Below are 13,606 nucleotides of genomic sequence, written 5' to 3'. Positions count from 1 at the left end.
TTTTTGTTTGTTTGTTTTTAGTTTTTCGTGGGGTTTTTTTTTTGGTTTGTTTGTTTGTTTGTTTTTCGAGACAGGGTTTTTTTGTGTTTCCTTTGCTATCCCTGGAACTCACTCCGTTGACAAGAGATTCTCCTGCCTCTGCCTCCTGAGTGCAGGGTTTAAAGACTTGCATTGCTATTGCCCGGCTCTCCTGAGCGCTGGGATTAAAGATTTGGCGCCGCTACCGTCCGATTCTTTAAAAAAACAAATAAAAAACCCTAAAAATTGTTTTTTCTTAAGATTTACTTATTTATTTACTGTGTATACAACATTCTGCCTCCATGTATGCCCACACGCTAGAAGAGGGTGCCAGATCTCATTACAGATGGTTGTGAGCCACCATGTGGTTGCTGGGAATTGAACTCATGACCTCTGGAAGAGCAGCCAGTGCTCTTAACCACTGAGCCATCTCTCCAGCCCTCTAAAAATTATTTTTAATTATGTCAATGTGTGTGCCCCTTGTGGAGACCAGAGCTACTACTATCTGATAGCCCTGGAGCAGGAGTTAAAGAAATTTGTGAGCTTGCCTGTCATGCTGTGAAGGTAACTGCCTCTCTAAGAACAGCAAGTGTGCTTAACCATGGAGCCATCTCCAACCCCTGAGTAGTCCTTTTTTGAGGGAGCAGGAAGTTGAGATAGAGTCTTTCCATATTGCCCTCCCTATGTGTAAACCAGGCTGGACTTGAGCTCACAGAAGTCCATCGCTGTTACAGAACATTCCTTTACACTGTGTGAAGATGTGCCATTGTGGTTGGTCTAATAAAGAGCTGAATGGCCATTAGCTAGGCAGGAAGAGGTTAGGCAGGACCTATGAGGACAGGGAGGACTCAGAGAGAAAGAGAGGCAGAGTCACCAGCCACATGTGGAGGAAGCAGGATGGGCAGTTCAGAGTAAAGGGAATGAACATAGATTAAAAAATATGGGTTAAGGGCTGGAGCGATGGCTCTGTGATTAAGAGCACTGGCTGCTCTTCCAGAGGACCCAGGTTCAATTCTCAGCACCCACATGGCAGTCCATACCTGTCAGTAACTCCAGTTCCAGCGCTTCAGACACGCATGCAGGCAAAAAACCAATTAACATTAAATAAAAATAAATTATCAAAAAATATGGGTTAATAAGAACTTGTTAGGAATAAGCCTAAGCTAAGGCAGAATTTTCAAGATGATAAGCCTCTGTGTTGTATTTGGGAGCTGGCTGGTGAGACAGAAAGACTCATTACACATCTGCCTCTGCCTCTCAAGTACTGTATTAAAGGAATGCACCTTTGATTTTTTTTTTTTGACTCTCCAAATTCCACCTGCCTCCTGCATGGAGGGATGGTATCTTTCAACATGCTAACAGTGTCGGGTTAGTATGGTGTTGTGCCTTCCCTCCTACAGAGGGGACGGAAGAAGAATCTTCAGTTTGAGTCAAGTCGGTTTTCATAGCAAGATGCTAAGAGCTCCCCATGGTAATCCACTTCTGCACTTCCAGCATTCAGGAGGCTGAGGCAGGAGGATCCCCATAGATTCCAGGCCAACTTGGTCTACAAAGTGAGTTCCAGGACAGCCAAGATTATAAAGTGAAACCTGCTCTCAGAAACAAAATTAGTTTGGTGGGTTTTTCCTTATTTAAAAACAAGCAAGCAGACGTTTTCTCACCGGTTTCTGACCCTTTTCTGTTCTCATTTATTCTTCATAGGCGATCTTATCCACTCGTGATCTCTATTATTGTCCTGTTAGGAACTAATCTTTTTGTACACTGTGAAGATGTGTCTTTACCAAGACGCCTTCTCATTGGTTTAATAAAAGGTTGACTGCTCAACAGCTAGGCAGGAAGAGGTTAGGTGAGAAAGCCAAAGTAAGAGGATGCTGGGAATAAAGGTGGAGTCTCAGGAGTTGCCAGCCAGAAACAGAGGAAGCAGGAAAGCAACATGGGCAGAATAAAAGTAATAAAGACATGAGGAAGAAAATAATTTTTTAAAATGGATTGGCTTAAGATATAAGAGCTAGTGGAACAAGCCTGAGCTATTGGCCAAGCTTTTGTAATTAATAATAAGTCTCTGTGTGGTTATTTGGGAGCTGGCAGTCCCAACAAGAAATTCCACCTATATTGTCCAGTGTCACAAACTCACAAGTGCAGTCCTCATTTCTCTCCTGAGCTTTAGCTCCTATGTCTACCTGCTTGCTGCATCTCTCCATAGAACCCACAGTTCCACAGCTACTGTACTGGTCATATCCATTTGTTCTCAGATTCTTTTAGGTTCCCTTGTTTGGTAAATTGCATCAGGCCATATAGCTGGGACTCACCTTGTCTTTTTGCAGTGATGTTAGTTGTAATCAACTTTCATGATAGTTGAAATAATTTGTGTTTTTTAAACAATATTAAATACCATTTGAAATGAATGAATTATTCAGTTACCCAATTCTTTCAGTGGCACCTGTTGTGATCAAATTCTAACAAGCCACTTCTGGTACTTTCAGTTGTTTGTTTGTTTGTTTTGTTTTGTTTTTTGGTCTCTAGCTAGTCTCCTTGACTCAGAGTTTTACTTCTCCAGTTTTCCTTGCTCCTTGAAAATTCCAGAGTAAGGTGGGGCTGTGGCTGTGCAGACCTTTAATCCCAGAATTTGGGTAGAAGAGGCTGGCAGGTCTCTGAGTTCAAGGCCAGCCTGGTTTACAGAGTGAAATCCAGGATAGCTAAGGTCACACAGAGAGAAACATTGAGAGCTCAAATATCATCTCCATCTAAAAGCACAAAGCAGAGAGAACTAACTGGGAATGACTTGGCCATTTTGAAACCCTAAGGCTGACCCCCAATGACACACCTCCTCTAAGGTCACACCTCTTAATCCTTCCCAAATACTTCCACTAATTGAGAACCAATATTTCAAATATATGAACCTATGGGGATCATTCTTATTTAAGCCTCCACAAAAATCATGGGTCAAGTAATACTAAGGAGAGGTGAGTTATGATGGTATATACTTGTGATTCCTGACACTTGGGAGTAACAAGCAGGATCAAGTTCAAGGTCCTCCTCAGCTCTGCAACCTGGGCCATATGAGACTGTGTCTTAAAGAAAGTCCATATATTTGAGCCTGGTTCAGTGGCATAAATCTTTAATCTGAGCACTAGGGAGGCATAAGCAGACAGATCATTGAGTTCAAGGCCTCAAAAAGAAATCCATATATTCATAAGAAGTCAGTATATAATACTTAAATTTAGCCAAATGGGGTTGCACACCTTTGATCTCAGCACTTGGGGGACAGAGGCAGGCCCATTTCTGAGTTTGAGGCCAGCCTAGTCTACAAAGTGAGTTGCAGGACAGTCAGTGATACACAGAGAAACCCTGTGTAAAACCAAAATAATAATAATAAATAAATGTAGAATGAGTGGTAGAAGATAGTTTAGAATTATGGATGGTTGAACCAGAGAGACGGCTTAACAGTTAGGAGTACAGATTGCTCTTACAGTAGGATCTAAATTCAGTTACCAACACCTGTATTGGATGGCTCACTATTGACAGTAACTACAACTCCAGGGGATCCAAGGCCCTCTTCTGACCTCAGGGGGAATCTGTACTTATGTGTATATTTCCACACAAAGACACATACATGTAGGAAATTAATAAGTAGAATCTAGAATTATGAGTAGTTAAATACACACACACTACAAACAACAAACTGAGAGTGGGCTGCCTTTGGGAAGTGGGCCCCCAGGTCTGAAAGAGCAGAGGGAAGGGGCGCATTTCATTGTAAATATTCCCGTAATGCCGGGACAAAACAGTTTTTCATGGCCACTCCTTACCTGTAGAATTAAGTCCAAACAGCTTATAAATATACCCTTGTTACTACTCAGTGTGGTCCTCAGAGCAGGAGCATGCCATCCCCTGTAGCATCCTAGAAATGCGGACTCTTGGGGCTGGAGATGGCTCAGCAGGTAATAACACATAACTGCTCTGAGAGAGGACCTCGGTTCAGTTCCCAGCACCCGTTTTGCACAGCTCACAACTGCTACATCCAGTTCCCAGGGATCTGATCCGATGATGCCCTGCTGTGGCCTCTAGGCACCTGTACTCCTGTGCATATACTCAACTTATGTGAACATGTACATCTAAGTAAAAGGTTTTTATGAGCCGGGCGGTGGTGGCGCACGCCTTTAATCCCAGCACTCGGGAGGCAGAGGCAGGTGGATCTCTGTGAGTTCAAGGCCAGCCTGGTCTACAAGAGCTAGTTCCAGGACAGGAACCAAAAGCTATGGAGAAACCCTGTCTCGAAAAATCAAAAAAAAAATAAATAAATAAATCTTTTGAATAGGACTTTAATCCCTGTACTGTTGAGGCAGTGGTAAGTACATCTCTGTGAGTTTCAAGGCCACCTACCTTACATAGCAAGTTCCTGGCCAGATAGAACCAGCAAGACCCTTTCTGCCCCTCATTCTTCTCAAAAAAGGGCAATGCAGTATCTAAGGCCCTAACTACAAGAGGTCTTCAGACTTCTGATGACCCATATTTAGTTAAGTATAAGAAGCACCTCTTTTTTTTTTTTTTTTTTTTGCAAGACCCTGTAAGCGCAAGAGCAAGACCGTGGGGGATCCCTTGAATTTTAATAATGGTTTCTTCTCAATGGCCAGGGGAATTGCCCTTCTATTACTCCTTCAGTCTGATTTCTGGGCACTGGGAGGTGTCTGTGAGCTGGGCAGCTATATTCTAACTCCTGTAACCGACACAGTTATTAGCAGAAAGACTTCCAAACCCTCTGCAGCCCTGTTAATTCTGACTGAGGCTGTGTACTTTTCATTCAGCAAACATCTTTTTAGCTGTCTGCTGTGCGTTTAGCTGGCGTCAACGTAATGAGAAGGCACTGAGCTTCCTTTGAGGTCTTCAGTTCCAAATCCAGTAGCATGCCATCCACGGCTAGAAGTTGTGTGCGCAACACTCGGTATCTTTCTCTACCCGACTGCGCGGCTTTTCTGAGCGTTACGGCGCCCTCCTCCTGCCCCCAGCGCGGCGCAGGCGGGGACCCACCGGTTTCGCTCCGCGTTCGCGGCAGAGAAGGGAGGACTCTAGGGAACTGGACCTCCGCGTCTGGTCGCCCAGCCCTATTTTGGCTTGGGCCCACATGGAGGGGACTGCAGAGTCCCAGACGCCTGACTTGCGGGACGTGGAGGGCAAGGTGGGCAGGAAGACCCCGGAAGGGCTGCTCCGCGGGCTGCGAGGCGAGTGGGAGCTGGGAACCTCTGGGGACCTGCTGCTCCCTGGGGCACCCAGCACCGGCCACAGCCTGGGGGACAAGATCATGGCGCTGAGGATGGAGCTGGTGAGTGTGGGTGCTATAGGCCACGGGGACAGGGACGGGGTCCTCAGCATAAGGCCATTTGTAGGGATAGGCTCAGGTTCCCGGAGTTAGGCTACAGAAGAGGGAGGAGGGTCCCTCCTAGATCAATCCATATACCCTAGGTTGAAAGTGGAGAGAAGTGACGTCTCATTGCATGACCTCTCACTCCCAAGGGTGAGTGAAGGGTTGAGAGTGCCTGGGAACTGGTGTAGGAGGCACAGCTCTTGGAACTTTTCCCTGCCCAATAATCGGGAGGAGGGAGGCCAGGGCTAAGTAGTACAAAAAACTTAGTTCAGTGCAAATTCTTCCCATCAGCATCCGGGGCCGTCAATTTCCTAATACCCCATTATAAGACAACTGTTTTCTATCCACTCCTTTGGCAAACTGGGGAAAGGTTTCATTCCTAAGGCCCCAGGGTGTTTTGAAACTGCCTGCATTAGGGGCACACTAAAAACATGTCTCTTTCCTAAGCATCGCACCAGCATGGTATTAAACATTCAAAGACCTTAACAGAGTCAGCAACAGAGTAGCAACACACAGTTCGAGTTGGTCCTTCACCCGGGATTCAGTCTCCTTTCAGACTCTTGGGGGGAGGGGAGGAAACAGCAGCACCCCGCCTTCCCTGGAGCTGTTGGTCCAGATTCTGAGCCAAAAGGGCAGCTGGGCCCCAGCGGGCTCCCCCAGGGCCCTGGTTCCGGTGAAACAGATGAATTACACCTGCCGCCACTCTGCAGCAAGGTTCTGAGGAACTGAGGAATTGCCAGCTCCTCCTGGGCTCAGAACCAGAAGCTGTGACGATGCCAGTTAATAGGTCTTCCTGGGGCCCCACTGTGTGCCCAACCTTGTGTAGAGCAGATCTGGAAGGGTGGAAGGAGAGACATGGTCTACTTCTAAGGCCAGCCCAGGGCTCTCGTTCTATGCTAAGAGAGCCTCCTGGGATGAGGATCAGAGAGGATCCCAGGGGGCAGAATATGAAGGCCAAGTGTGTGCTTGGTCTTGAAGGTTAGTTGAATGCCAAATTCTCCAGAGCAGGGCTTACTGTACTTACCTCTGAATGCGAACTGTTCAAGGCATAGCGAAAGCCTACCTACTTTGTCCTTTGAAAACTACGTTGTTTTGTTTCGGTGTTTTGAGTCTGTGTAGCTCAGGCTGACCCCCAAACACATATTCCTCATGTCTCACTCAGTCTCTTGAGTTCCGGGATTATGAGCATGTGCCACCATACCCAGCTAGAAATTAAATTATACTGGGAATATAAGCCATGTATCAGTGCCCAGCGTGATACATGATATTTTTCTCTTTAAAGAAATTTAAGAAAATTGATGTGCAGGAATATTTGCCTGCGTGAATGTGTGTGTAGCACGTGCATGCCTGTTGCCCATGGAGGTTAGAGAGCATCAAATCCCTTGGAATTGGAGTTACGGATGGTTCTGAGCCACTGTGTGGGTGCTGGGAACCTAACCTGGATCCTCTGCAAGAACCAGCGCTCCTGACTTCTAAGCTGTCTCTCCTGTGCCACCCCCCCCCCCAGGTGCTGAACCTAGGGCTTTGCATACACAGGGCGAGTGCTGTGCAGCTGAGCTGTACCGCTCTTCCTCCTTGCTACCCCCTCGTGCTCAGCTAGAGGAGCGCTATTTTATATATGAACTGAAGCAGTTGCCCACGGTCGCTCATAAAGTAAAGTCAAGATTTGAGCCCAGATCATTTGACCACATTGATCATGAAAACCTGTTTTGTGCCGACACTTTAAACACATTTCAAGTCATTGAAATGAGAAAAGTTTCAAATGTTCGTGGGCTTGCTTCTCATGCAGGAAATCTGGAGGCAGGCCTAACCTCTGACTCTCATTCTTTAGAAACTCTAGGGAAGTATATTTGTTTTTTTTTAATATTTATTTATTTATTTATTTGGGTTTTTTTTTTTCGAGACAGGGTTTCTCTGTAGCTTTGGTGCCTGTCCCAGAACTAGCTCTTGTAGACCAGGCTGGCCTCGAACTCCCAGAGATCCGCCTGCCTCTGCCTCCCAAGTGCTGGAATTAAAGGTGTGCGCCACCACCGTCTGGCATTATTTATTTATTATTGACAGTGTTCTGTCTGCATGTTTGCCCGAGAGGGCACCAGATCTCATTATAGGCAGTTGTGAGTCACCATTTGGTTGCTGGGAATTGAACTCAGGACCACTGGAAAAGCAATCAGTGCTCTTAACCTCTGAGCCATCTCTCCAGCACCATAATTCCTTGCTTTAACTTTTGGTCTATCTGATCTAGGGTCTGAGGTTTTCCATGAACAGTGCTTTGGAGACTGGAAGAGGGAAAAGATCCATGTCAGGCTTCTCTCTCCCTCCTCAGTCCAGGAGAGCATTGATTTCTTCCTGTACTCTGTTCCAACCACGGTTTACTGAAGCACAAGGGCGGAGCAGGAGATTTGAGGCCAGGAAGACTGAACTGACCAAAGCCATCGAAGGTCTGTCCTTCAGTTGCCCCCTCTCTCTGCTCTCCTCAGTAGGAGCAGAGGCTTGCCCTTCAGGCCAAGGTCAGTGCTACTTTTAGCTTTCTACTCTCGTGTTGTTCCCTAGTCTGAAGCTGAGTGAGGGAAGAGCCAGTCTGAGATGTGTGGGAATGGCAAGCAATGGCAACCCCTCCATCTACCCAAAGAGGTGTTGCTATGAGAAGCCACCTCCACGCGCAGTTGGTGAGAAAACATTAGTCAAGGATGGTGGAAAGGAATGAGTTCAAACCTTGTCTCCACTTCTGATGTATTGTGTGGTCTTAAGGAGGGTCCTGTCTCTTCCTTGTCCTTATGGTTTTTTGTCCTTTGATGGAGGAAATAAGGGAGTAATTGTGGAACTAGACAACTGTTAAGGACTTCTATTTTAGTGACAATAGTTAATCCCAACAGTCAGTTACCAGGGATCTAGAAATGGGTCTTCAGGCTTTTAACCTGAGACCTAATTTGGGTTGAGCAAAGAGGGAGCCCTGCCCAGGACACCTGGGCTGGGCAGAATCTGATCTACATAGGGGGAGGAAAAGGGAGCCTCCAGGGGAAAGCATTGGGTGGCCTCTATTTATCTTCTGCTCTGTTTCCAAAGAGATGGCATGAAATGAGTGTTTCTTTTTCTGGTGAGAAAGCCTTTTGCTTCTATTCTGGGGGGATGATGTTGTCACAGTCAGGGAATCCCACTGTCGCAGGATTAAAGAATCTGGTGCTCCCATTGGTTTCCTAAGCAACACAGTAAACTCAGCCCCTTGAGAATCACAGAGCTGAACGAAAGGTGCTCGGTGCAACCTTAGGCAGAAAACCTGCAATGAGTTGGGCGGGAACTGCTCTGAGGGAGTTGATGACCTGGGATGGGGAAGGAGGAGACAGACTGGGGCTTGTGCAGGAAGAGAAATTCTGTGGGGAGCTAGACATGGAGAGTGCTTGCTTGCCTTGTATGCAAAAAGCCCTGAGTTGAATCTTAAGAACTACATAAAAATTGGGTGTGGTGTGACATGGCTGTAATCCTAGCACACAGGTGAGGCAGCAGGATCAGAAGTTCAAGAAAAAAAAATGCTGCTGGGCCTGCCACCCAGAAGAGCTGACCTGGAGTGATGTGGTATCAAATGTCCTCCATTTAGAATCAGAGGACGGTACATCCTCTGGCTGGAATGCTTCTCCCCACTGGTCAAGTCCATGTCTCTCAAGCTCATGTCTCTCGTCTAGGTTTGGGTTAAGGCTCTCCAGGTACACACAAGCCTCTGAAGCATTGTTTTCTCTACCATTTGCCACATGGAATGAAAAATATATAGCTTTATTACTTTTCTTCTGTGTTCGAGTGTTTTCAATGTTTATGTGTATGTGTGGACTACACGCGTGACTGATGCCTGCAGAGGTCATAAGAGGGCTTCATATCCCCTGGAACTGGAGTTAAGGATCGTTATTAGCTTACCACGTGGGTGCTGGGAATCGAACCCTGGTCTTCAAGAAGTGAAGCCATTCATTGTGGCACACACCTTTAATCCTAGCACTGGGGAGGCAGAGGCAGGTGCTCTGCTAAGTCATCTTGCTGGCCCTCAAAGTCCTTTTTAAAAATATCTTTTTTTTTTCCTTAGCATAGCCAGATGGTGGTGGCACATGCCTTTAATCCCAGCACTTGGGAGGCAGAGGCTGAGATAGGGTTTTTCTGTTTAACAGTCCTGGCTGTCCTGGAACTCGCTTTGTAGATCAGGCTGAACTCTAACTCACTGAGATCCACCTGTCTATGCCTCCCAAGAGCTGGTATTAAAGGTGTGAGCCACCACCAGCTGACTAAAATATCTTTTTATTATGAGACAAAACAATTATCTGGAATGTGCTTGAATTTGCAATCCTGCCTTCACCTCTTCATTAGCTGGGATTACAAATTTGTGCCACCAGGCCTATTTCTATATGAATGTATTAATTTGGTTAAAAGTTTAAATAAGGGTTGGAGAGATGGCTCAATGGTTAAGGGCACTGGCTGCTCTTCCAGAGTTCCTGAGTTCAATTCCCAGCAACCACATGGTGGCTCACACCCATCTGTAATGAGATCTGGTGCCCTCTTCTGGTCTGGCATGCAGACATACATGCAGACAGAACAAAATAAATATTTAAAAAATGTTAAACTAAATAAATCTAAATTTACAAGCAATAATATACCAGGACTCAGGAGAGATGGACAAGGGTCATAATATAACAGGCATCTACTGATATGTTTATTCTCTCTGAACACTGCAAAACGTAGGGGCAGGTTCAGACTTGTGCTTGAGAAAGGTTAACTCAGTACACTTGAGGTGGGAGGGACCTCTGGAGGTTACACTGTAGTTCACACTTCTGGAAGACTAAAGGGAAACTAAAGGCCCCAAATCCCCAGCATTGGGATTCTGACCCTGAGCTCTACCTAGCCCTTCTCCCCATTGGGCCTGGTCACCAAGGGAACCAAGTTAGCACCCTCTTGATTCCTTAATTCCCATTTCCTTTTGGCCCAAACTGTTTCCCAGCTGACACCTTAGGAGAGCTAGCCTTTGGTTTCTAAGTTACACTGGTGAGTCTAGATTGGTAGAATAGTTTACTGTTGTTTAACTCTGGCACAGTGGCTGTGCCTTAACCTACTGCTACTTCAGCCAGCAATTGCAGCTCCACAGTTACTGGCCTGCTACTCAGGCCACAGCCTGATGTCCCACCAGGCTCTGTGGCTACCGCTAAAGGTAACCTTAACTAAATCTCTATCATTCTCCTTATAAATAAAACTCAAGATTCGAAGACTGGGGTGAAAACCTTTTAACTCAGAGAGACTGGGTCACAACGACCTAACCTTTTTTTACTGGTGTCTCCAAAAGACCCATGCTTCCACTCTGACAAACCATAAAAAACTGGGCCACTCCAAATCCCTCCCTACTACTTCCTGTGTCTCTCTGTCTCTCCAGGATGCCCTCTGATGCTCTGTGATTACTTTCTGTCAACTAGATGCTAACTCAGTCTCCTGACCCAAGGTTAATTTTATTTAATCAGCGCAAATGAAAATTCAGGGTTCACAGTATGACGGAATATACCCCAACAGCTTACCTTGAATAGGAAGTTTGAAGCCCAGTAGAGTGGATTTTGGATTCGTGTGTGTGTGTGTGGTGTGTGTGTTTGCGCACGTGCTCGCATGCATGTGTGTGTTGTGTTGGAGACTGGATGTGCTCTGCATTAACCCTAACTCTGGATTTGTTAGTTTTGTGTTTGTTTTGTTTTTCTTCAGTGAAGAGTTTTACTGAGATAAAGGAAATGGGGGAAGGAAGAGAATGGGATAGAGAGACTGAGAAAGACAGAGAGAAGCCGGGAGAAGAGAAAGAAGAGAGACAGTGATTTACTAGTTCTTACACTAGCCTCAAACGCCTTTAAAGTTTTAAAAGTATTTATTTTTATTCATGTGTTTATGCATGTTTGTGTGTATCAAGGTCAGAAGAGGGGACTGGATTTTTTGGAGCTGTAGTTTAGAGGAGGCTGTGAGCCACCTCATATGGAACCAAGCTCCAGCCCTCTGCAAGGCTTAACCATGAGTCATCTCTCTGGCCTCTGGCCTCAAACTCTTGTTCCTCCTACCTCAGCCTCTTTATTTTGTCCATTTTTTAAAAAAATATTTATTTATTAATTATGTATACAATATTCTTTCTTTTTTTAATATTTATTTATTTGTTATGTATACAATATTTTGTCTGCCTGTAGGCTAGAAGAGGGCACCAGACCTCATTACAGATGGTTGTGAGCCACCATGTGGTTGCTGGGAATTGAACTCAGGACCTCTGGAAGAGCAGGCAATGCTCTTAATCACTGAGCCATCTCTCCAGCCCTACAATATTCTTTCTGCGTGTATGCCTGAAGGCCAGAAGAAGGCACCAGACCTCATTTCAGATGGTTGTGAGCCACCATGTGGTTGCTGGGAATTGAACTCAGGACCTTTGGAAGAGCAGGCAATGCTCTTAACCGCTGAGCCATCTCTCCAGCCCCCTTGTTTTGTTTCTTGAGACAGGGTTTCATTGTGTAGCCCTGGCTGTCCTGGAACCAGGCTGCCTGCCTCTGCCTCCCAAGTGTTTCCTCTGCTTCTTAGGTGCTAGATCATCACAACCAGTTTTGTTTTATTTTCTTTCATTAATTTTAAAACAGGGTCTCACGAAGCCCAGGCTGGTCTTGAACTGCTGACATAGCTGAGAATGACCTAGAACTTCTGATCCTCCTGCTTCCATCTCCTGAGTGCTTGGATTACAAAACTACATCACTACACCTACTTTACTGGGTGCTAAGGAACCCAGAGCTTAGTGCCTGCTAGGCAAGTGTTCTCCCCACTGAGCTGTGTCTGCAGCCCCCGAGCCTCATATTTTAATATTTAAGTACGTGCCTGACAGCATTTCAGGAACCCTTGCTCCCGGGCTATGAAGTGGGTGATGGCTTGCTTATTTATTTATTTATTGTTTGTTTGTTTGAGATAGGGTTTCTCTGTGTAACCCTGGTTTGGCTGTCCTAGAACTCACTCTGTAGAATAGGCTGGTCTCGAACTCACAGAGATCCATCTGTCTTTGCCTCCCAAGTGATGGGATTAAAGGTGTGTGCCACCTCCACCTGGCTGTCTGTCCAGGTTTACTAAAACTGACACGTATGGCCGGGCGATGGTGGCGCACGCCTTTAATCCCAGCACTCGGGAGGCAGAGGCAGGCGGATTTCTGTGAGTTCGAGACCAGCCTGGTCTACAGAGCTAGTTCCAGGACAGGCTCCAAAGCCACAGAGAAACCCTGTCTCGAAAAACAAAAAAAAAAACAAAACCAAAAACATAAAACTGACACGTAGCTGACTGGACCGCAAGGCCAGGGAAACACCTGGGAAACTCACAGCTTAGAACTGGGAACTAATTTCTCTTCTCACTTCTTCAGGCTTACCTTCGAGCTATCGATGTGAAGATCCTGCAGCAGCTGGTGACCCTGAACGAGGGCATCGAGGCAGTTCGTTGGCTGTTGGAGGAGCGGGGAACACTGACCAGCCATTGCAGCAGTCTCACCAGCAGCCAGTATAGCCTGACAGGTGGAAGCCCAGGCCGCTCAAGGCGGGGCAGTTGGGACAGCCTGCCAGATACCAGCTCAACTGACCGGCTGGATAGTGTCTCTATTGGCAGTTTCTTGGACACTGTGGCCCCCAAAGAGCTGGATGAACAAGGACCCCCTGGGCCTTCCTGTCCTGAGATTGACTGGGCAAAGGTTATACCCAGTGAAGCCAGGACTGAGGTGGATGTAACATCCACCAAGCTAGGGAGCTTAACGGCTCCTTGGAAGCTCCCAGGAGACGAGCTGCAAGGTGGACCACCTGAGCTATCAGAGGATGACAATGTTAAGCAGGGCTTTGAGGCTCACTGGTTCTGGGGACAGTGCCAGGATGATGTGACCTTCTTGTAAAAACTTCCCTACTTATTTGTGCTTCGTGGCTCTTTCAGCTTGTGGCCCAAGTCTCTCTCAGTTTTCCCTCAACCTCCGACTAGACAGAAGCTATACTGAAATCACTTACCACAGAAGCCTGGCTTCTCTCTCTGCTCCCTGGGGAGCCTTTGCATTTATCCCTCAATTATTGGGTCCCTGGAGCTATTTCCATAGAGATATTGACTCTAGAGAACTAGCCGGTGGCTCCTGATGTAAGGGTATCCCACATCCTTCCCCAGTGAGGTGAAGGTTTATGAAATTAGGGCTTCTAGGACATCACTGAAGAAGAGATGGGGGAAATAATCTCCTCA

General features: G+C 46.3%; 1 protein-coding gene across 1 annotated transcript; it reads left to right on the top strand.

The window, feature by feature from the left end:
• The first annotated feature begins 4,953 nt into the window (after window positions 1-4,953).
• Window positions 4,954-13,311, top strand: Lurap1 (leucine rich adaptor protein 1). Its single transcript, XM_075945533.1, has 2 exons — window positions 4,954-5,335; window positions 12,759-13,311. The coding sequence occupies exons 1-2, from the start codon at window positions 5,138-5,140 to the stop codon at window positions 13,272-13,274; spliced, it is 714 nt and encodes a 237-aa protein (XP_075801648.1). The 5' UTR covers window positions 4,954-5,137; the 3' UTR covers window positions 13,275-13,311.
• The last annotated feature ends 295 nt before the right edge of the window (window positions 13,312-13,606 follow it).

Source organism: Microtus pennsylvanicus, chromosome 13, assembly GCF_037038515.1.
Source record: "Microtus pennsylvanicus isolate mMicPen1 chromosome 13, mMicPen1.hap1, whole genome shotgun sequence".
NCBI classification, from domain to species: Eukaryota; Metazoa; Chordata; class Mammalia; order Rodentia; family Cricetidae; genus Microtus; species Microtus pennsylvanicus.
The sequence above is the reverse complement of the archived record's forward strand: the minus strand, read 5'-3'. Positions and strand labels throughout refer to the sequence as shown.

Coding starts and splice junctions, on each gene's coding strand:
- Lurap1 (XM_075945533.1), top strand. CDS start 5,138: ATGGAGGGGACTGCAGAGTCCCAGACGCCTGACTTGCGGGACGTGGAG. Junction 5,336..12,758: donor TGGCGCTGAGGATGGAGCTG/GTGAGTGTGGGT, acceptor TCACTTCTTCAG/GCTTACCTTCGAGCTATCGA.